The 21989-nt window shown below is 32.1% G+C and overlaps 2 protein-coding genes and 1 non-coding gene across 4 annotated transcripts; 2 read left to right on the top strand and 1 right to left on the bottom strand.

Moving 5' to 3' along the window:
- The first annotated feature begins 302 nt into the window (after window positions 1-302).
- LOC129871025 (MYB-like transcription factor ETC3) lies at window positions 303-2948 on the top strand. Of its 2 annotated transcripts, none has more exons than XM_055945891.1 (5): window positions 303-428; window positions 662-755; window positions 1310-1393; window positions 1562-1600; window positions 2627-2948. In XM_055945891.1, exons 1-5 carry the CDS (start codon window positions 374-376, stop codon window positions 2664-2666), a joined length of 312 nt encoding a protein of 103 aa, XP_055801866.1. In that variant the 5' UTR covers window positions 303-373; the 3' UTR covers window positions 2667-2948. The 2 variants fall into 2 exon arrangements, with proteins under 2 accessions (XP_055801866.1, XP_055801867.1); XM_055945892.1 differs by having other exon boundaries at window positions 2601-2948.
- Window positions 2949-4892: 1944 nt separating this feature from the next.
- Window positions 4893-4964, top strand: TRNAT-UGU (transfer RNA threonine (anticodon UGU)). Its single transcript has one exon. It is a non-coding gene; the product is annotated as a tRNA-Thr (tRNA).
- Window positions 4965-12723: 7759 nt separating this feature from the next.
- On the bottom strand, window positions 12724-14495 carry LOC129870988 (vascular-related unknown protein 1-like). Its single transcript, XM_055945854.1, has 3 exons — window positions 13978-14495; window positions 13380-13445; window positions 12724-12969 (listed from the first exon to the last, which is right to left on the bottom strand). The coding sequence occupies exons 1-3, from the start codon at window positions 14305-14307 to the stop codon at window positions 12820-12822; spliced, it is 546 nt and encodes a 181-aa protein (XP_055801829.1). The 5' UTR covers window positions 14308-14495; the 3' UTR covers window positions 12724-12819.
- Window positions 14496-21989: the final 7494 nt, after the last annotated feature.

Genomic DNA, 21989 nt, shown 5'->3' with positions numbered 1-21989 from the left:
TTATTTGGCATGGGGGATGAGATAGATAAAGTTATTCCATAAATTTGACATATTTCATGTGATTGATTATTCCATCGTATATATACGAGATAACTTATTCCATCATTGTAATATAAATAATAGAATAAATAACTTCGAAAATAGCTAATTAATACACTTATAATCAAACGTAAAATAAAATAATTTTACATTTTATCTCAAAATTATTATCCCTCGTCGTACCCAACGGTACCTAATAGTATAATATTAATACTGGCTTCATCCAGTGTACAATTTTCCTCCATATATACATTGGTTCTAGCTATTCTTCTTTAGCTCTTCATTGCTACTGTTTTTAAATATTAATTTGTCTAGTTATTTAATTCCATCTCTAATGGCTGATTTGGATTGTTCAAGCACATCAAATAATGCCTCCATGGACTCTCCCGGTAAGTAATAACTATTCGTAATTTTCAAATATGTAAATTTTTAACTGTTCTACACACTACGTAGTTACTTTGCATTTGGTATTAATACAGTAGATATTAAACTTCATTCGATTTCTTCGTATGATTACTTTTTTGTATTTTGAATTTCCTTAATAATAATCTTGACTCCGACTAATTATATCCCTAATAATTAATAAATAATCTCATGTTATTGTTTCCAATGATGTGTTTAGCATTTGAGACCGACAAGGAAGAAACCTGGAAGCTTGAATTTTCAGAAGACGAGGATTTCCTTGTTGCTAAAATGTTCAACTTGGTTGGTGAGAGGTAAACTTCCTTGACGTTGAGTTTTACTTGTCCACTTTGAATTTTACACGTCTAAAATAATGATTGATATGAGAATTTTACTACAATGCATGTATTAATTGATATTTAATATTAGGCTTTGAAAAATGATTTGAGAAATCAGTAATTAATAGTAAAGGAAAAACATGAAGTAATTAGATATACTCCCTTCGTCTTATATTACTTGTTCACTTTTTTCTTTGTCTATACTGCTTTATACACGAATGCGTGAGTTATATCGAATACTCAGTATATTGGAGACCACTTCAAATTTTTATTTTCTAGAGGGAAAATCAACTGCGCAAATATCGATCGAAACTTAAACCCTTGTATAGATATGCAATTTCAGAAAGCATAACAATTGAAATAGGTAGTCTATATTGATATCAGATCTATTCTCAAGTTGCGATCTTTTCATTATTTTTTTTACAAGTTTTTTTGAAAAATCATAAACAAGAAGGATATTTTTATTAATTTATCCGTTTTAATACTTTCTATTTAAGTAACATTTTAAATAAATAATGGTGGTTAATTAGGTGGTCATTAATTGCTGGAAGAATTCCAGGGAGAACTGCTGAGGAAATTGAGAAGTACTGGAACTCAAGACACTCCACCAGGCAGTAAATATTTTCTTCTTGCTATATATATAGCTAAAAATGAAAGAAAATATTTATTAGTTCTTAAGGAATTATTATCACTTCTTGCTAATTATTTATTAGGACCCTTTTAGAATGCATGGCCATTGATTATCCCTTGTTTTCTTTTCTCATTTGGGATGACTTTTGCAGCACAATATGGAGAAAAAATAAGTGTCGCAAGGTTGAAAGGTATATTGTCCATTTTTCCTAAATAAAATGATATTATACTTCTCCATTTTGTTTCTAACAAAAGAGCAAGATTTATGGATTCATCATCTCAATGTTTAAAAGTAGCTTTTGAAGCATTTGGACTAAAGTTAATGTGCTTGCCTGATTCTTTTACATGAGACAAGTACATAAAAGAGGGGTGGGGTGTTGGAAGTTGAAGAGACGGGATGGAAAAAAGACGATCAGCATGAAATATCACATATATAACTTTTTTATTATTATTCACTAGAAAAATCATTAATTTTTTTTTAATTTTTAAAAGCTTATTTTTGTAAAGAAAATATTGTTTAAAACAATTAAACTAACCCAGCATAAAATCATTGAAAATAAAATATCTTATTCCCTACTAAACTACTCACCCACAATTATTTTTCGTTTTAATGATATTTGTTTATTTGGTGTTAGGTATGCCTAATAGAACTAATTGTCACTTGGTGCCTTGCATCAACTAACAAAATAAGAGCCCGTTTGGATTAGCCCGAAAAAAGTCAAGTCAAAAAATAAAAATTAGAGAAAGTTTTATTTTTTATTTTTAATTTTTTTAAAGTCATTTTAAACTTATTTTAAATTATTTTTAATTTTATCGAATACTCTCAAAAACTAAAAATAATTTTAAAATGGACTTGATCAACTTTTAAACCAGTCCATACAGGCTCTGAGACTTGTCAACAACATCAAAGTACTATCAAAATGGGAGGGGGGGAAATCAAGAAAAGTTGAACAAATTTTGTTTTCATAGAATCAAACATTCAAACAATGACATACAATTACATGAATAGGAAATCAAAACCAAGCAAAGACCGAAAACAAAATTGCAATCATGAATTGAAATACTAACATGTAATAACATCTTCAACGGCGTATTTGTATAACTACCTCATCTGAAAACTTAACTTATCAAAAAATATATATATATTTCTAATAATTTAACTATGTCTGCAACACGACCCATCATGTGCAGGCCAGACTATTATATCCTCTCAATAGGGTGAGGAGAGAAAGACGAGATAAGATAAAGAAAATATGAGGAGACAAAAAAACCCATAATCGGAAGACGAAATGTTGTTGCTCCCGGAACCATCACCACCTCCTCCTCCGCCTCCCCTGCCACGCCGTTGTCCCATCACGGGATCGGAGAGGAGGCACACGGCCATCAGTACAATAAGAACTATGGTCATTTTAGATGTAATTGTCATCTTCTCAAAACTATGCAAAAGAATATAGGTCATGTAATAATTATATATGGTGTTTGATATATAGTTGTAAATTAGTAAACGCAATGCTACTTTTAATATATTTAACCTATGGCCGGTGGACGTGCTATGATGTCAAGATAGTACTCATTCTTTCAAATTTATGCGTATTTGACTTTGACATAAAATTTTAGAAAGATTTTAAATATAAAAAGTTTTAAATTAACCATTTGTGTGGCCATTCATTATTTTATTAAATATAAAATAAAATTTTAAAGTTAATTTTTGGATAGATTTTCAAAAAAATAATTTACATATGCTAGTTGTCTCTTAAATAAAGTTCGCATCTTAAACACAAAAAATCAACTAATTATACAAATATTCTTATCAGATTATTCACGGGCCCAACATTTTAACTTTTGATATAATTTCATTTGTTTTAAATCTACCTTAGAAATATAAAGTATATTGGTCACAAATTATTTTCGATACGTATATATTAATTCTTGAACACCCTTAGCGAAATTTCTAATTTCGCCAACAGAGAATCTATGGGGAAAGGATAGAGTTGCGATTATTTCTTTATATTTTTATATTAAGCAGTAACGGAGATAGAATTTTTATTAAGGGGTTCAATATCTACTGTTTAAATATGAAGAAAATCGTCACCTTATACATATACGATGTGATATTCCGGCGAAAGGGATTCGGATATTCTGTCCCTCTATCTCCATAGGACACTGTCCCTATATAACAAAATTGAACTCCTCTTTTGCTCAACAATACCATGATGGAAAACAAAGGGAAGCTAGCTAGATTAAACTTGAAGCCAATTATTACTGATTTGGTGGTACCACTGCCACTGTGAACATATTAACAGGTAAACGTGGTAAATGTGCAGGTTGGATTAAATTTGGGCATGTTAAAACAGATCAAATCAATAAACTGGCTATTGTTCAAGCAACTATAAATTTGGTCGAATTTGTGTTAACTAGCCACTTTTCGAGCCTGCCTTTGAAAAATAACTATTGTTCAAAAATTTAACGATGATAGATTTTAAACCTCACAGCGGCTATTTTCAATTATGGGGACTAAAATGATAGGAAATTACACCCAATGACCTTGGAAGTGATGAACAGACCTTCAAAGTCAAAAGTAAAAAACTTGAAATTTTTTTCCCTAGGACAAATAGGGTTAGAAGTTCAAGATTTCCACCGTTTAGGCTATTTTTATAAATCTGGCTATTTGTGAAATTTGCTCCAAAATTTGTTTGGTGGGTCAAAATAGATTAGGTCAAGATTGATCAAGAAAATAGTTATGGCCCAACCCCTAAAATTCCCTCTTTTTTAATTTGGAAAACAAATGTGATAACTATTTCTCCTAAATTACATAATTTTCAATCTCCAAAGTCCAAAATATCTTTTGTATGAACAGAGCAGGGAAATTGCTTCAGATTAGGCCTTTCTGATCTTTTCCTTGACTGGGATTTGCCAAGAACCAGAGAAGGGTTCTACAGGTAGGTGGTATAGTCACATAATGAGTGACAAGTGGTCAGTTAAACAACTTCTATCGAAAAGAAAAATTAGATGCATAGATTGAGATAACGAGATTATACTAATATACTCCTCTAGGTTGATTAAGAATGTTACGTTATTTGAACCAAACAAATTTGGTTCAAAATTAGTGTCTTTTTAGAAGATCAAGAAAATATAAATTATTATTTTGTAATGAGTGATCTATATAATTTTCTATAATGTCATTCCATGCTTAGTTGCATTTACTCCTAGCAATATATATTTGTACTAAACCAAACAATATAATTTACCATAAGAATCACAAATTAAAATGTAATATCATAAGTGGAGTCTGGAAGAGAATATATATAAATTTTATTTCTATCTTTGTGAGGTTGAGAAACTATTTTCGGTAGATACTCGACTCCAAAGAAGTCTAATCAAATTAAGATTGAAAGAAAAAGTGATAATAGGCTTAAAGTATTTATTTCTTCAAAATAGAAATGTTCAAACATATTTAATAGATATATTTTGTTAATCAAAAGGGCCCCTATAGCTCAGTGGTAGAGCGTCAGTCTTGTAAACTGAAGGTCTGTAGTTCGATCCTGCATGGGGGCATAGTATTTTTTCTTTTTTGGAAAACATGATTAAAAAAGTTACGTAAATTTTTTGACAAATAACATAAATTTATATGTAAAATCCACGAAATTAAAATAAATAGTAGATATGAACTCATTACTTTAAAGATATAATGGGTTTAACTCTAAGAACCTTAAATATTGAACCCATAAAATTTAAATTTTGAATCTATCTCTAAAAGGCGAAGATCGCCCAAAATAATATAAGCTCAACATCTGGTGGAATAAAAATTTGATGGGTTTGACTATGAAGTTATGATATCATGATAATATGAGAAAATTGATTCTACCTTAACCTCAAAAATTAACTCAAAAAAGTAAGAATTTTTAAAATTATATACGGATAATAAACAAAAAAGAAGTTAGAATTAATTATGAACTAATCGCTAGTTGTAACGACCCTTTAGGTCATTTTGTATACTATGACTTTTTATTTTATAAAAGACTCACCTCGTAAATTTTTAATGGATACTTTGGACTAATTGATAACTAAGGTTATTTAATTAAGAGGTAAATTTAAATAACTAATTTAATTAATGGGCTAAGTTGATAATTTAATTAGTACTCTATACCACTTATTCTGTATTTATTTAAAATAAAATGGAATAGGGTTTAATATTTTAATTGTTTATTACTACACAAAACTGAAACGAGAAAAGAGAGAAGACAAAACATACTGCGGACGACGGAAGCAGCCCAAGGTAACCACTGAAATCCGTGTAATGTTATAAGGATGTATTAGTATGTTGTATTGTTGACTTGAGGGAAAAAGGAACGAAAAAGCTAAGAAATTTTAGGTGCTAAAGTAGTCACTGCTCGTTTTTGATTTTAGGATAGGAACAAATTTTAGTTTTCTTTATTAGGAACAATTGAAGGCTTCTTCAGGTAAAGGAATATATATATATATATATATATAACCAATTCCTAATCCCTATGATTTTATATATGGATAAATGGTCATAGTATTATTATATTAATAATTGAATTGGATGAGAAATTGAAAGTGCAAACTTTTCATGGTTATTTTAACGTTCTAATTGTTTTGGGTGTTTTGAGGGCACCGAATTTTAGTTTCTATCATTAATTAATGATTAGGTGTAGATGATATATTTTTATCTATTAGGTAGATGATATTTGAGAAAATTGAGACTTAACCCTAGGCTTGAATTTTAGAGAATTGATTATAGAGTTGAGTTTGTTGTCGGGTCTAGGTTAAACATATAAATAATATTGGTGCCTACAGACTAGTTTACTTATAAATATTATATATTTGATAGATTGGAAACGTTCTGAGGCTCCAAAGAAAGGAAAGACATTGGTGGATTAGCTTGCTTGACTTCGGTTCTTCGATTGAGGTAGGTTATGGTTTTGTTCTATATCATAGATAGACTCTTAATAGTGATTGATATTCATTGAGTAATATGTGTGAAGTTTACTACACATTTAATTGTTGTGGTTTGGATGGTTGATATGTTGTTGTGATTGGTCTAAAATCTCGAGGCATGAAATCCATAATCTTGAACTTGTCCTATCAAAAATGGTGCCTTGAATAAAGAAGGCTTGATGAAATATTGTTAATGAAGTGGAATGTAATCATAAGGAATGATAAATTAATTATATTTGGATCGGGTGTCACGTTCCGACACGGTATATTTGGATCGGGTGTCACGTTCCGACACGGTATATTTGGATCGGGTGTCACGTCCCGGCACGGTAATATTAAAGGGAAATAAATTAAAATTACTTAATACTACCCAATCTCCAAAAACTAATATTTCAAAAGAGTTTGATGTGGAGGCTTGAGTCCTTATGTGTGATCTTGATATTATTGACTGGTTATGTACTTGTTCATTGGTTGCCACCTGTTAAGTGTTGTTGTTGATTTTTCACTATTATTTTCTGTATATTAATTTCTATTTTGAGTTGGCCGATGATACCTACTCAGTACATGTTGTCCTGTACTGACCCCTACTTGTATTTTTTCTTGTTAAATTTTGTGGAGTGCAGCGAGTGTTCCACAGACTTCGACTCGACCTCAGCTTTAGTCAGTCTCAAGATCATCGGATTTCAGGGTGAGCTATCCTTCTAGCTCGTGATGGATTCTCTCGGTTATGGCATAGTGTCTTTAGTTTTCAGACACATTTTGTTATTTGTTCATTTTGGTGCTTGATGTTTCCAGACTTAGTTTTAGATTTTAGATGTCCTTGATGTGATGATTTTCAGATTTTGGAGAACGTTATGTAGTAAACTCTTGTGGATTGTTAATTCTTACTTTATAAGTTTGAGCTACCGCGTTGTTGTTATACATTATAAGTTGGGGTTTACATCGTTGGTTCTCCCACCTAGGAGGTTAAGGGTGGGTGCCACTCATGATCCATTTTGGATCGTAACACTAGTCCGCCGCTAAATTATCATAAATCACTCAAATTATATAAGGATACTGCACAAAAAATTAAAATTAACTATGAACTTCATTACTGATTCATCGCCAAATTACTAGCTATAGCTAACATATCTTTTTGCTAATAATCCATCGTTAATCCATTCCTATATAAAATTAGTAACGAATCTTGCTATTTCGCTATAAAATTTGTCTATCTTCTTTTTAATAGAAGCGGAAGACAACTGTCATCCACCCACAGATCAATGTTTAACTACTAACAAAAGGAGCAATATATTGACTAGTGTTATTGAAAATCATGGATACCTAGGAGAATATTCTTGCCTTGCAATATAAGGAATTTTGTTTAATAATAATAAAATCATATGATTGTGAAGGGCCACAGAGTATTAAAACTGTTTGGTATGCTAAACTTGCTTAAACATATTCATCATAATTATTAATCCAATTATTAATAGAACCGGCGGGAGGCAGATCTGATTTGATTTGATGCAAAATTTATGAAAATAGAAATGACTTTTAAATTTTATTATTACATCTACAAAAATTTAAGATGAAAAACCAAAAATATTCTTCTACCATACGGAAAAGATCATTTATGCCCTTTCTTTTTATTTTTGGTTTACCATTGCTGATCCCGATATTACAAAATTGGTGTAAAAATATCCCTTCTCTTCAGGCCTTCCAACATGGCAAACATTAGTCCAAGTGAACTGATATTTCATTGAGGTAAATGTTACGTGACATGCCATCTCATCACCTCAACTTCATCGATCGTCTAGCTATGCTAGACTTTGTTTAAACATATTAATAAAAAATATTCCAGTAATTAAGCATGAAAAAAAACAAGATTCTACAAGATTTTATGCGCCTTAATTCTTAAGTCTAATAATTGTAAAATTTGTTTGATTTTTTTATTTCTTATGGAAAAGATACGAAATCAATGAGATTATTCAAATCACAAGACGCTTAAAAAGTGATCATCTTTATTAGCTTTATTTTATACCAAAAAGATTCTTACAAATTTTCGTATACGTTTGAACATGAATTAGATAAGATTTTTAAGAAGTAATACAATATTTAAAGTTTAATTGAAAATTGAAAGCTAAAATTGTTGGAGATGAAAGCACAATTCAAAGACCTTTAATATTTTTTAAGATTGTTCACGGGTATACATAGAGAAAAATGGGAAAAGTTGCTTATGAAAAAAGATAGTTAATTAATCAATTTGCCTTAAACTAGGTATTATTGGCTAAATACAGTGAATGGGTACATGAAAAATGACAAGTTGAACATGATTATAAGTCGGTACTTGATTGTTTCATTTGTGTGTCATTAGTTTTTGTTTTTCTCAAAATTGTCATTCACCAATCAAATATCAAAACAAGAAAATCCACAAAAATACGTAATTCTATAGTCAAAATAACATTTTTCATGAAAATGACTTTCATCTTACAAAATACCTCAGTACCAAGATGCTTTTTATTTAACCCCCTCCTTATAATGGAAATTAAACCCACTGGACGTGTGACACCCCTGAATAGGGCTGTACAAGACAAACCGATAAACCGCACCAAACCGACAAACCGAATCAAACCGGAAAAAAAACCCGACTAGTGGTTTGGTTTGACTAGGTTTGGTGTTTGAAAAAAAAACCCGACCATTATAGGGTTGGTTTGGTTCTAACTAAAAAAAGTCAAACCGAATTCAAACCGACCCGATTATAAATATACTACTCTTAAATTATGTTATACATAAAAATATTTATTAAAATATAATTTATAAATATTTTAATTTTTTTTCATAATTGTTTTTTCTTTCTTACATTTAGATTTGGACTTGAGAAACCATCTAAATAATATACAAAAAAAAAGCTCATCTTATAAAGTTATATTATAAAGTTAAAACTTCAAACAGTGTTCTGCCTCCATCTTATATGTTGATATTTTGTACTAGAATTCTTTTTAAGAAGCACCGCTCTTTGTTTTTTATTAGATACTATGGAAACCCGAAAAATCCGAAAAAACCCGAATAACCCGAAAAAACCCGAAAAACCTGAGAAAAATTAATATCGAAAAACCCGACTTTATTGGTTTGGTTTGGTTTATAGATTTAATAACCCGATACAAATGGTTTGGTTTGGTTTATAAAAAATCCGAACCAACCCGGTCCATGTACACCCCTACCCCTGAAAGAGGACGGGTTGATGAAGGTGAAGCAAAATTGGCAGGTTTCTAGCTAGGTTGGTAAGCTTATGACATTTTAATGGAATGCCACATTGGAATAAGAAAGGAAAGTGATCGATATGATGTAGTAGAACCGACAAGCATCTAGCTAGGCTGACAAGCTTCTGAAGATGAGGTTCAAATGACATCTTATGCAAATTTCACATAAGAATGGAAGAGGAAAGTGAGGACATTTATAATGCATAACTCAAGTTCACATGATACACGTGCTTTTGAGCTCGATAATAGCCCAAAGAATAAATCTTCAAGGTCTATCGAGCTAAGGGGGTGATAAGTGTCATGTACACTGATTTTGTAAGAAGTGGTGTGTGTGATACCTTGATGGAGGGTGGGTTGGTAAGAATGGATCAAGCAGGACTTGAAAGATTTCTAAGGTGACAAACTTCTTAATTAAATGAGGTGTATATGATGTTTTAGGTGAATTCCATATATATTAGATTAATAATAGAAAGTTAATAACTTTATAAAACACAGTTTAAATTTAAATGCATAGTTCATACACTTTCAGGCTTGATGATGGGATAGCCTAATAAGCAAATTCATGAGTCGTATTAGAATAAAGCAGACATGAACTTAGGTCGACTGAACTCAAGTCTTAGAGGGACTTCATCATTTGTCAAATTTTACCTACTAATACTAAGCAGACACGTTGTCAACAGCCCATGTTCCAAATTCTTGGTTGTTAACAATTTGATTGACTAATTAATTGTGATTTTCCCACCAACTTAAAGCTGATATAATTACCATATGGGATAAACATCTTCTTAATCACTTTAATTTGATGCCACTAATTTTCCATCAACTTTGAGAAAATTCAATTGGTGGATGTGACCCTACAACTATCAAGTTCTGTCTATATTTTTCCTGTCATGCACTAGTGTCCATATATTACCTATAGATTATCTACAACTTTCATAATTAGACATAAATAGTCGTCCTCTAAATAATAATCAATATATATATATATATATATATATATATATATATTTTATTTGTCTAATAAATGTCTGGTCAAATGGGTAACTTCCCCTTCCAATAATGATATGCTTGAAACTGACTTGAAACCTGACATTGGAAGGCTTATCTAGAAAGACTAAATGGAATATTAACTGACAACCTTAATTATCATGTGCTTAATCTTGGGTTTTCTATGTTCATACTACATAGTCACTTAACGTTCCATCACAATTAGATGGTTTTGAACAATTTATTTTTTCGCCGAACTCATTGTTTAAGTTAATTAATTAGTCACTATCACTAATGACTTTGGCAAAAAAGTTAACCAACATATTTCGAATTTTCTATAACATATATAATATTGAGACGGTCCTGATGGAGGGCAGGCTTAGAAGGTGGTATAGGTTAGTAAGCTTTCGAATATTATGGGGTAAATATGATACATTAGCCAAATACCACAACGAAAAAGAAAGAGAAAAAATAATTTCTACATGGTACGACGTATGAGAAATTTTGGATTCAATGATGACAAAATAACCTAAAAAATAAATTCGTGAGATTTATTGGGCCAAAACAAACAATACGTGGTATAAGCATGTGTTATATGACAAATATCATAGCAAAGTCGGACCTCCATACTACGATGATGATGGCAGATGAGGATGGATCAACAAGAAGGATTGACGAACTTCTAGATTGGCAATCATACCTCCATAATCGTGCATAAGATCATATCTTTAAGACTTAAGATATTTTAATAGGAGATATGTGAGGTATTATATAAGTAGCGGTACACTCGTACAAATTTTTATAGGAATTTTGGCTCGATGATGATATAGATCAAGAGATAAGATTTGTCGAGTCAAATAAATAATAGTGTCATGAAATTGTCACAATGATCGTATAGAAGTGTTAAACTTCAAACAAAAACGGTATGCATAGCATGTTGTGGTTTGGGTTCGATGATGGCATAGATCAAGAGACTTCTGTTGTTGACTTCTGTTGTTTTAGGAGAGTTTAATATATTATTATTTGATACGTTTATTTTTTATTCTTTTTGGCAAAAATAAGAGTTTTTTCTAACAACGGAAGTATTAGATAGTCGTTCTCTATGTGCCTTTCATGGGTCACGAATTTGAATCGTAACACTTTGATAATATATTTTTTAAAAATGTTATCTAGTAGCTAGTCTATATATTATATGCAGATCTGCAAGTGATTTTATTTGATATTTTGGAGGAATGTATTGGACATTATCTTTAGATTAGTTGAAGTGTTATAGTCCATTTGTTGTTAATTATGTCATCAATTAAATCATCATACCAACTATTTCCAAATCATACAATAACAACATAACATACTGAACAGGATAATTTTATAAGTGGGGCTTGAAAAAGAAAAAATATATATACAGATGTTATTTTTATTTTTATGAGATAGAAAAATTATTTTCGATCCTCGAAAACTATTATATCTAAATCGTTTTTCAATATAGACAGAAAAAGAAGTAGGGAATTCAACAAGAGAATGTAACAAATATGTAACAAATTGTAAACTTATGGAATTAATGGTTAGTTATATATCAAAAGTCACCTGTGCTCACCTGCTAAATGTGTATGCACATGGAGGGGTCTTAAATTAATTAATTATATATAATCAGTTTTTTAAAAAAATATTTAAACTTGAAAATGACATTAAACATTTAAACTACGTACCAAAATTATTTCATTATACATTGTTAAACCTGTCGTGCTATATTTCCTATTTAGTTGTTGTGCTTACTAAAAGTCATTGATTCAAAATAGTCGTCGTTATTTTAGAAAACTAAGATATAATTAATAAATAATTTCCACTTTTACCTTTACTCAATAAATATGAAGAGAGGTTTATAATGTGGTAAAAAAAAAGTAGTATTAAATTAAAATCAAGGAATAAATAAGAAAATTTTAGACAAATTACCCTTTTAGTTGATGTTTTCTTAAGAAAAGTATAAAAAAAAAATTGACAAACAAATTGGACCAGAATAATTAATTTTTTTACAAACTTATTAAAAAGTATGAGAAAATAATATTCGCCGGTTAAAAATTAAAGTATTTGAATTACTTGATGCCCCAGATATCGAACACAAGTATATATAACAATGAAATAAGACTTCACTATATTACATAATGATCTTTTATATACTTAAAAATAAAAGTAATATTTTTACATGGAGAAAAAGAGAGGAAAAATCAGCCATGGTAGTTGACTAACATAGATAAAGGCACAAGACAAAGTCCTTTCTTCTTCAAGTCTGTATAGCCATTAATTTTGTCTAAAGATACATTGCCTCTTTCTACTTTTTGCACTTCTTGAAATTGTCTTGAGCTACCTTCATTTCCCTACAATATGATCCAAAAATTATGAAAATAATAATACTAAAAAATATTTTATTATAAGGGTACTTGTATTATTTTATTCATTTTTATCCATCTAAAATAGTACGTCAGAAAAAAAATGATATGATGTAGCTTAATCTAATTGAGGATACATCGCAAACAATATTTACTGACTGACAGACCACAATTATCGACAAAATAAATAGTACTTTAGTTGTGAGGGGTGGTTTGGATATTCTATCTGCTCATGTGTGACACATTTTTAACCTGCTCAAATCCAATCCAATCCAATCCGATCTATTTGCGAGCACTAATTGTGGTAAAGTTCTTCTATGGACTATATAAAAGAACCCCTAAAAATAACTAAAGAAAAAGAGCAAAAATTGAACCTCTTATATTATAGAGTACATTACCATAAAATTTCCAGTGCAATTTTCTTTTCTTCTGTAATTGATCTCCATCTTCTTAAAGTTGTTTACCTATTGATAATCACACAAGAAATCAATACAACCAGATGTTGAACAAATAATGATATAAATAGTGTAAGCAATTAAAGGTGTGTTTAATCTAACTATTTAAATTCTTTGATAAAATAGTCACACAATTAACTAGGGTAAATTTCACAAATAGACACTTTCAACGTCTAATAACTAAAAAATGATAATTGTCACGTAATTTCAAACTCCACAGATAAAATCTCACTTTCTGTGGAATTTGAAACTCTCGGATAGTGGCTATTTTTCATATACAAAACTAAAAAATGGTCAGTAAATGCTAATGTCTACCATATATCAATTGTATCGAACCAGAAGGCCTAAGTTCAAATCTCACAGTCATCCGAAGAAGAAACTAGAATTTTCACATGTTTGCCCTATCAAAAACAAATCAGGCTCATAACATGTTGAAAACATAATATAATCAAATAACTACAAAAATATACTTTCATAACATGAGATAGTTACACTGCTCAACTGCAAATATCGACCAAGTAGAATTAAAAAAAAAAAGAACCTTAGGACTGTTGATAGGTGAACTAGCAGTGTCTTCCAAATCAGGATCATTGATTTTCTTGTTTCTTGGTAATTTCTTTAAATGCAACTTCTTGGAAGCAACTAATTGATTGTAATTTGTATTACAATAATTGTGCTTCCATGGAGAAATATTAGAAGAAGCATCAGACAATAAAGAATAATTAGGGCCAAAATTATCATCATCATTATCATAAGTTTCCCTTTGGTTATTCATTAATGAAAAATCCTCCAAATAAGTTGTCCATCCACTCTCTTCTTGTTGTTCATCTTCATTTGTTGATGATGATGATTTATATTCACTTTGGTTCATTCTTGATTTTTTTTTCTTTTTTCTTTGAGGGAATTCTTGGAAATTGGAATCTGAGTTTTGTGAAAATGAGTTGATATAACATATATAGAGAGGAAAAATAGGAAGGAAAAGAAAAAGGGGACATGGAATCTTGGTGTAGGGGGAAAAGTTAAAATCAATTGTTTCATTTCATTAAAAAAAAACAAAGGAAAGCAAGATAATGTGGGGCTACTACTCCGATTAAGTCTCGAGTTCGAGTCTTGATATAAAAGAAATTTTTGATAGAGAGCACTTACCCTCTAATGGACCTAACACAGTGCGAATTCAAAATAATCAAATTCTAATATAAATATCAGAAACACGAGAACCAAATAAAAATAAAAAGAGATAACGTGCAGAAATGGAAAGGAACATTTCAAGGAAGATAGAGATATTTGGTTGACCTTGTGGATTAAAGTGTTACTTTAGGCATTATTCTATATGTTTGTAACACTGTGATTATTAAGATGATAAAATTAATTCATAAAAATTTAATTTTTTTTTAAAAATAATTTGAGCAGATTATGATCAATTATTTTTATTAGAATATAGGGAGTAATTGACAAAGACAATACATTTTTCTTTGGCCGCATACTTATCTAAATAATTTTTGTTTATTTATTTCTCGATCAATGTTTAATATTTTATGTTACGTCTAATTAATTAAATTTAAATTCACACATTGCCTAATTTATTTTTTGGGTGGTACTCCCGAATCCGTAAATGGAAAGGTGTTTATCATCTTGTGACTCTTAATTTTACATAATTATTTTATTGTTTGAAAAAAAAAGAAGGTTTACTTGGGAAATGCTACATGAATCACGCCAATATTTTCTTAATTTTCAGTTTATAATTGGGAAGAAACTATTGGCCAAAAATGTTTTCCTTTAAACAAGAGGTATGTTTAATTGTTTAATGGAAAAGATAAAATATATGAAACGATTAAAAAAATATGTATAGAATCATTATTTTGTTAAATATTATTATAAAAAATATATAATAAACATAATAATAAAAAATTAATTCCACAATAACATAATAATTATACTGAAATATTATTACAGTGAGATCTGACTATCATTTAAATAGCAAATTAAAGGGTCTTTCATTATTTATGAGAGGGAAAATAAATTAAATTACACAATAAGAACAGATCTAACATCACTATCCAACTCAATCTCAAAAAATAAAGAGAAGCATAAACAATTATGTTTTCTTAATCAATTAATTTTTAATCTTAGAAGAAGTTGTCCAAGCAAACAGCTAGCTTTGTGACCACAATAATGATGTTTAGGGTGATTTTGGCATTGTGAATTTGTGATAACATGTCATGTCAAAAAAATTGATTTTGAGCCAAGAATCAGTCTTTTTATCTCATAAAGATAGATGTAAAAAAATCGTGTATATCCTATCCTCTCCAGACATATTATTTGCACTTCTGCCCCTACTTTATGTTGGCTTTTAATGTATGTCTTTTATAACAAATAAGTTTATATTTTCGTATCATAATATCCTACAAGTTATATTCATACATGACTTCAAAATGTATTCACTAAGAGGCATAAGTTCAATTGCTAAAGGACAAACATTATAGACCAATTCATTTAAAGGTCAATTTATTTGGAGGAGAAAACGTATAATTAAATGTCCTCAAACCTCACTTATATATATACTAAATATGTTGTTATTGTTATTTTTTATTTTTGGAATCGTCTCTTGAACAAATAAGGCCCTTAGCTACGTCAAGCTACTATTGATCAATCTTATTCAGACACATCAATTAGACATTTTCCTTATCAAATTGAGAGGAAAAACTTGGCAAATTAACTAAGAGAATCAACCATTTTGCAAAGAGAATTAATTAACAAAACGTTTGTCATAATCATAAGAATTAAAAATAAAATTAGGTCATGCCTATTAATATCATATTAGTAGAAATGGCACCAGGCAGTTGCTTTAAGTATTCCCATTTGAAACATATTTCATTTTTAAAATATTATTTAAAATTTAGCTAGTCTTAACAATCTTCAAGATGACATTGTTGAACTATACATGTTTTATGTTGGATTGAGATCTTCAAACCTCTGAGCTGGAACTTTTCAAACTTCAGCCCTAGCAGTCTGAAACTGAAATTGCCCAAGTCTAACTTCAAATTTGAAAATTTAAATTTTGAAGTAGCTATAATAACAATAACATACTCAATATTATTTTACAAAGTGTGATTTGAGGAGGGTAATAGTCCAATGCAGTAAGCAAAAAGAAGTAATCAAAATAACAAAAATAACTGATAGTAACAAAAACAACAGTCTGTAACAAGACAGTAACTACAACAAAATAATATGATAGTTGAAGACAAAAAACAACAAATACTAACTGAATGGAAGGACGAGAAGCTACGAAAGCAACACTACAACTACTAGAATGGATGACAAAAAAGACAACATACTACCCTAATTTGTTTCCTCCATAACATCATTTATATATCTAAGGTCATGTCGTTAGTAAGTTGAAACTGTGTTATGTCATCTTTAATCACCTTTCTTCAATACTTTTTTGATATACATCTATGTCTCCTGAAACCCCTAATAGTCAGTTCTCACACCTCAAAAGTGGGGCATCCAAACATCTCCTCTTCATGTGTTTAAATCATTGTCACAGTCTCGCTTCCTCCATTTTGTCCTCTATTAAAGTTACTTCCACCTTTTTCCAAATATCCTCAATTTTAATCGTATTGCTTTTAGTAAATCCAGAATTCCATCATTATGTCCTCATTTTTGCAATCTTTTAAATATGAGAGTTCCTCGCTATCCTTTAAATAGAGGTCCCAAATGATTATTTGGTTATGCTTTAAATAAGGGTCCTTAAGAATGTGAAGTTACACTCTCTGGTAAATTTCAACAAAGCCCACATAAATTAAGCTATCTTATTAAAATACAACTTATCCTTACCTGAATTTAAGATAAGAAGAAATTCTTCATTGGTAGCAAAAGGTATGGAAAGCCCAAGATGATTTGGGTCCAAACAAGGTCCAGATAACTATGATTTGGGAAAATTATCTAACTAGGCAAAATTTGTAACTTATTTAGTAAAAATAACTATAGTTTAAAAATATTATAAAAAAACAATATTTTAATTATATAGAAAATTAATGGTATTCTAAGTTAGTTCCTAAATTACCTCATATTAAGGCCACATTTTAAACACAAAATTGAATTTTTTTTCTCTCATTCAATTCCTCACACACGTTCTCTCTCCAATTTTCACAATATTTCAAAAATAATTTTTTCTATCTCTCATCAAATTTTCTCTTTCTTTGGTTCTTCAATTTTCATTATCCCGCTTCTCTCTCATCCAAGTCTCTCTTTCTTTTTCAGAGATTGAAAAACAATCTCCTTAAAGATTTACACAACACATAAGCATACAACTTCTGTATCAAAAAGCATGCAAACATATAAACATAAAAATTTGAAATAGATAAGCATACAATTTTTTTTTTCAATTGTTGTATCAAAATCAAAATGTATTCAAAATAAAACTTTGAAATGTTGTATCCAAAACACTTTGAATTCAAAATAAAACTTTTAATTTTTGGTGTTCAAAACAAATTGAATTCAAAACTTATTCCAAGCAAATTCACGATTCATCATAATTTACTTTAACTAAACTTTTGAATGAATACCCGATTGATTTTAGCTCGGAGATTAAATTGGAATTGTCTGGCAATTAGGTATTTATTTCAACAAGTTTTTTCGATAGATTATCTCATACGAATCCATTTTGTATTCAAAATCTTTTTCATTGATATCGATCTCCTTTTTGTTCAGCAAAAATCTTGATCAATTGTCTTGCCTTCTATGAAAAAGGAGGATCATCAATGGAGAATTCATAGTCTCTATTAGAGGATGAGGAAGACGAGAGAATTAACCTTTGTAAGCGCTAATTGTTGCCTATTTTTATCTCCTAATATGTAAAGTAAGTAATAATATATTTTCAGAACTATTTACCTAATTTGAAAGATTCTCTCCCCTGATTTTCTCTAATTTGTTATTTCTTAATTGTATTCTATTAAGTTAAACAAAAGAAAAAAAATACATAAATCAACCCATAGCAAACTAAAATATAGCTACAACAACAACCCAGTGAAATCCCACAACATGGGGTCTGGGGAGGGTAGAATGTACGCAGACCTTACTCCTACCAAGGTAGGACGGTTGTTTCCTAGAGACCCTCGGCTCAGTAAAAGCATAAATGCATAAATGCATAAGAATAGGAAATTAAAAGTTTTATGAGAAAAATAACAAACAAATAACGAATAGATAACAAATAAATACAAATAAATAAATACAAATAACAAATAACGATTAAATAAATAATGATAGCGTCACAGGTTCAATAGAGTAATCAAAGCATAGAAAGTAATAAATAATAACATAAATAACAGAAATCAGAATTCACAGCGAAAGAGATCGTAATGCACTACTACGCCTATGAATAGAGAAGAAAAACAAGACTATGAACTAGCATTCTACCCTAATGTGGGTCCTCCACACCCTCCTATCTAAGGTCATGTCCTCTGTAAGCTGTAACTGTGCCATGTCCTGTCTAATCACCTCTCCCCAATACTTTTTCGGCCTACCCCTACCTCTTCTGTAACCATCCATGGCCAGCCTCTCACACCTCCACACTGGGGCATCTGTGTCTCTCCTCTTCACATGTCCATACCATCTCAGTCGCATTTCCCGTATCTTGTCTTCCACCGAGGCCACTCCTACCTTGTCCCGAATAGCCTCATTTCTAATCCTGTCGCTCCTGGTGTGCCCACACATCCATCTCAGCATTCTCATCTCAGCAACTTTCATCTTTTGAATGTGAGAAGTCTTAACTGGCCAACACTCCGCCCCATACAGCATAGCCGGTCTAACCACCACTTTATAGAACTTGCCCTTAAGTTTTGGTGGCACATTCTTGTCACAAAGCACTCCGGAAGCGAGCCTCCATTTCATCCACCCTACCCCAATACGATGTGTGACATCATCGTCAATCTCCCCGCTGCCTTGCATGATAGACCCAAGATACTTGCAACTACTTCTCTTTTGGATGGCCTGAGCACCAAGCCTCACTTCAACGCCAACCTCCTGAGGTATCTCACTGAACTTGCACTCTAAGTACTCTGTCTTTGTCCTACTCAACTTAAACCCTTTAGACTCCAAGGTATGTCTCCAATCCTCCAGCTTAGCGTTAACTCCGCGGCGAGTCTCATCGATCAGGACTATGTCATCCGCGAAAAGCATACACCATGGCACCGCATCTTGAATTTGTCGCGTCAATCCATCTATCACTAAGGCAAATAAAAAAGGACTAAGAACTGATCCTTGATGCAGCCCCATCACCACTGGAAAGTGCTCTGAGTCCCCTCCTACTGTCCTTACCCTAGTTTTGGCTCCGTCGTACATGTCCTTGATCACCCTAATGTATGCCACAGGTACACCTTTAGCCTCCAAATATGTCCATAGTATTTCTCTTGGAACTTTATCATAAGCCTTTTCTAGGTCGATGAATACCATATGCAAGTCCCTCTTCCTCTCCCTATGCTGCTCCACCAGTCTCCTCATAAGATGGATGGCTTCTGTAGTTGAGCGTCCCGGCATAAATCCAAACTGGTTCTCTGAAATAGACACGTCTCTCCTCACCCTCATCTCTACCACTCTTTCCCACAGTTTCATAGTATGGCTTAGTAGCTTAATACCTCTATAGTTGTTGCAACTCTGGATATCCCCTTTGTTTTTGTATAGAGGGATCATTACGCTGGATCTCCATTCTTCGGGCATCGTTGCCGTTTTAAAGATGACATTAAATAACCTAGTCAACCACTCCAAACCTACCGAGCTCGTGCTCTTCCAAAATTCCCCAGGAATCTCGTCAGGTCCGGTTGCTCTTCCCCAGCTCATCCTACGAACGACACTCTTAACCTCCTCGACCTTAATACTCCTGCAATACCCAAAATCGCGACGCCTCCCTGTATGTTCTAAATCTCCCAACACAAAGTCTCTGTCCCCTTCCTCATTCAAAAGTTTATGGAAATAGGACTGCCATCTCTGTTTAATGAGGGTCTCGTCTACCAATATTTTTCCATGCTCGTCCTTAATGCACTTCACTTGGTCCACATCGCGTGCCCTTCTCTCCCGCGCCCTGGCTAACCTGAACAATTTTCTATCCCCACCTTTCTTTTCTAGTTCAGCATAAAGGCGTTCAAAAGCTGTTGTTTTTACCATCGAAACCGCCGACTTCGCCTCTTTTTTCGCTATTTTATAAAGTTCCATATTCGTCCACTTCTCCACCTCATCTGTGCTTTCTATCAACTTTGCGTACGCCATCTTCTTTGCTTTCACCTTTTCTTGCACTTCTTCGTTCCACCACCAGTCTCCTCGATGCCGACTACGACTACAAATCGAGACTCCCAACACTTCCCTTGCCACAGTCCTAATACAACTAGCCGTCCTATCCCACATATTGGTCGCATCCCCATTACTATCCCAAGCCCCCATGACCTTCAACTTCTCTCCCATCTCCAGGGCATTTGTAGTGGTCAAACTCCTCCATCGAATCCTAGATCGATCATCCCCGACCCTCTTATTCCTCATCATCTTGATTCCTAAATCCATCACCAAAAACTTATGTCGGGTTGTAAGGTTGTCTATCGGAATGACCTTACAGTCTTTGCACAGACCTCTATCGACCTTTCTCAGGAGTAAAAAGTCTATCTGAGTCTTAGCCACCGAACTATGGAATGTTACCAAGTGGTCTTCCTTCTTTGGGAAAATCGAATTGGCTATGACCAACCCAAAAGCTCTTGCGAATTCCAAAAGTGAAATGCCTCCTCCATTTCTGACCCCGTAGCCAAAGCCTCCATGCACATCATCGTACCCTCTTGAAATAGACCTGATGTGCCCATTGAAATCTCCTCCCACGAAAAGCTTCTCAGTAGGTGGTATACCTCCCACTAACTCGTCCAAATCCTCCCAAAAGCGCCTCTTATCCTCCTCTCTTAAGCCCGCTTGTGGCGCATAAGCACTAATAATGTTGAGTGTGCTTCCTTCAACGATCACCTTAATCGACATCATCCTATCGTTGACTCTCCTAACCTCCACCACCTGATCCCTTAGATCATTGTCTACTAAAATGCCTACCCCATTTCTATATTTTGATCTACCTGAAAACCAAAGCTTATACCCGTCTACCTCCCTAGCTTTAGAACCTACCCATTTGGTTTCTTGGACACAACCTATATTAATCTTTCTCTTCTTTAGAATCTTAACTAGCTCTATGGATTTGCCTGTTAACGTTCCAATGTTCCAAGAACCAACTCTCAGTCTAGACGCTCCTTTAACCCACTTACCCCTCCTTACCCTCGTCCCCGACCCCGTCCCTGAAAGAGAACATGACCTTAGTCTACCATCACTATCTAAAGCCACGAAAATACGTAGGAATTAATAAGTTATTCAAAAATTTAAAGTTACCAAAATACAACGATAAGTGTATGAACAAAAATATAGGTAAACCGGAGGTACCAACTCCAGTTGAAAAGAACCTGATTCAAGCCGAAAACACTGTTCACGCCGGAAACACTGTTCACACCGGAAACACTGTTCACGCCGGAAAACACT

Source organism: Solanum dulcamara, chromosome 10, assembly GCF_947179165.1.
Source record: "Solanum dulcamara chromosome 10, daSolDulc1.2, whole genome shotgun sequence".
In the NCBI taxonomy this organism is placed as follows: domain Eukaryota; kingdom Viridiplantae; phylum Streptophyta; class Magnoliopsida; order Solanales; family Solanaceae; genus Solanum; species Solanum dulcamara.
This window is presented reverse-complemented; position numbering and strand designations above follow the sequence as displayed.

Excerpts from the sequence above, each read along its gene's own strand:
- LOC129871025 (XM_055945891.1), top strand. The coding sequence starts at position 374 with ATGGCTGATTTGGATTGTTCAAGCACATCAAATAATGCCTCCATGGAC. Across the intron at positions 429-661 it reads TGCCTCCATGGACTCTCCCG|CATTTGAGACCGACAAGGAA; the intron begins GTAAGTAATAAC and ends TGATGTGTTTAG. Across the intron at positions 1,601-2,626 it reads AAGTGTCGCAAGGTTGAAAG|GGTGAGGAGAGAAAGACGAG; the intron begins GTATATTGTCCA and ends TCCTCTCAATAG.
- LOC129870988 (XM_055945854.1), bottom strand. The coding sequence starts at position 14,307 with ATGAACCAAAGTGAATATAAATCATCATCATCAACAAATGAAGATGAA. Across the intron at positions 13,446-13,977 it reads CACCTATCAACAGTCCTAAG|GTAAACAACTTTAAGAAGAT; the intron begins GTTCTTTTTTTT and ends GATTATCAATAG. Across the intron at positions 12,970-13,379 it reads ATTGCACTGGAAATTTTATG|GGAAATGAAGGTAGCTCAAG; the intron begins GTAATGTACTCT and ends ATCATATTGTAG.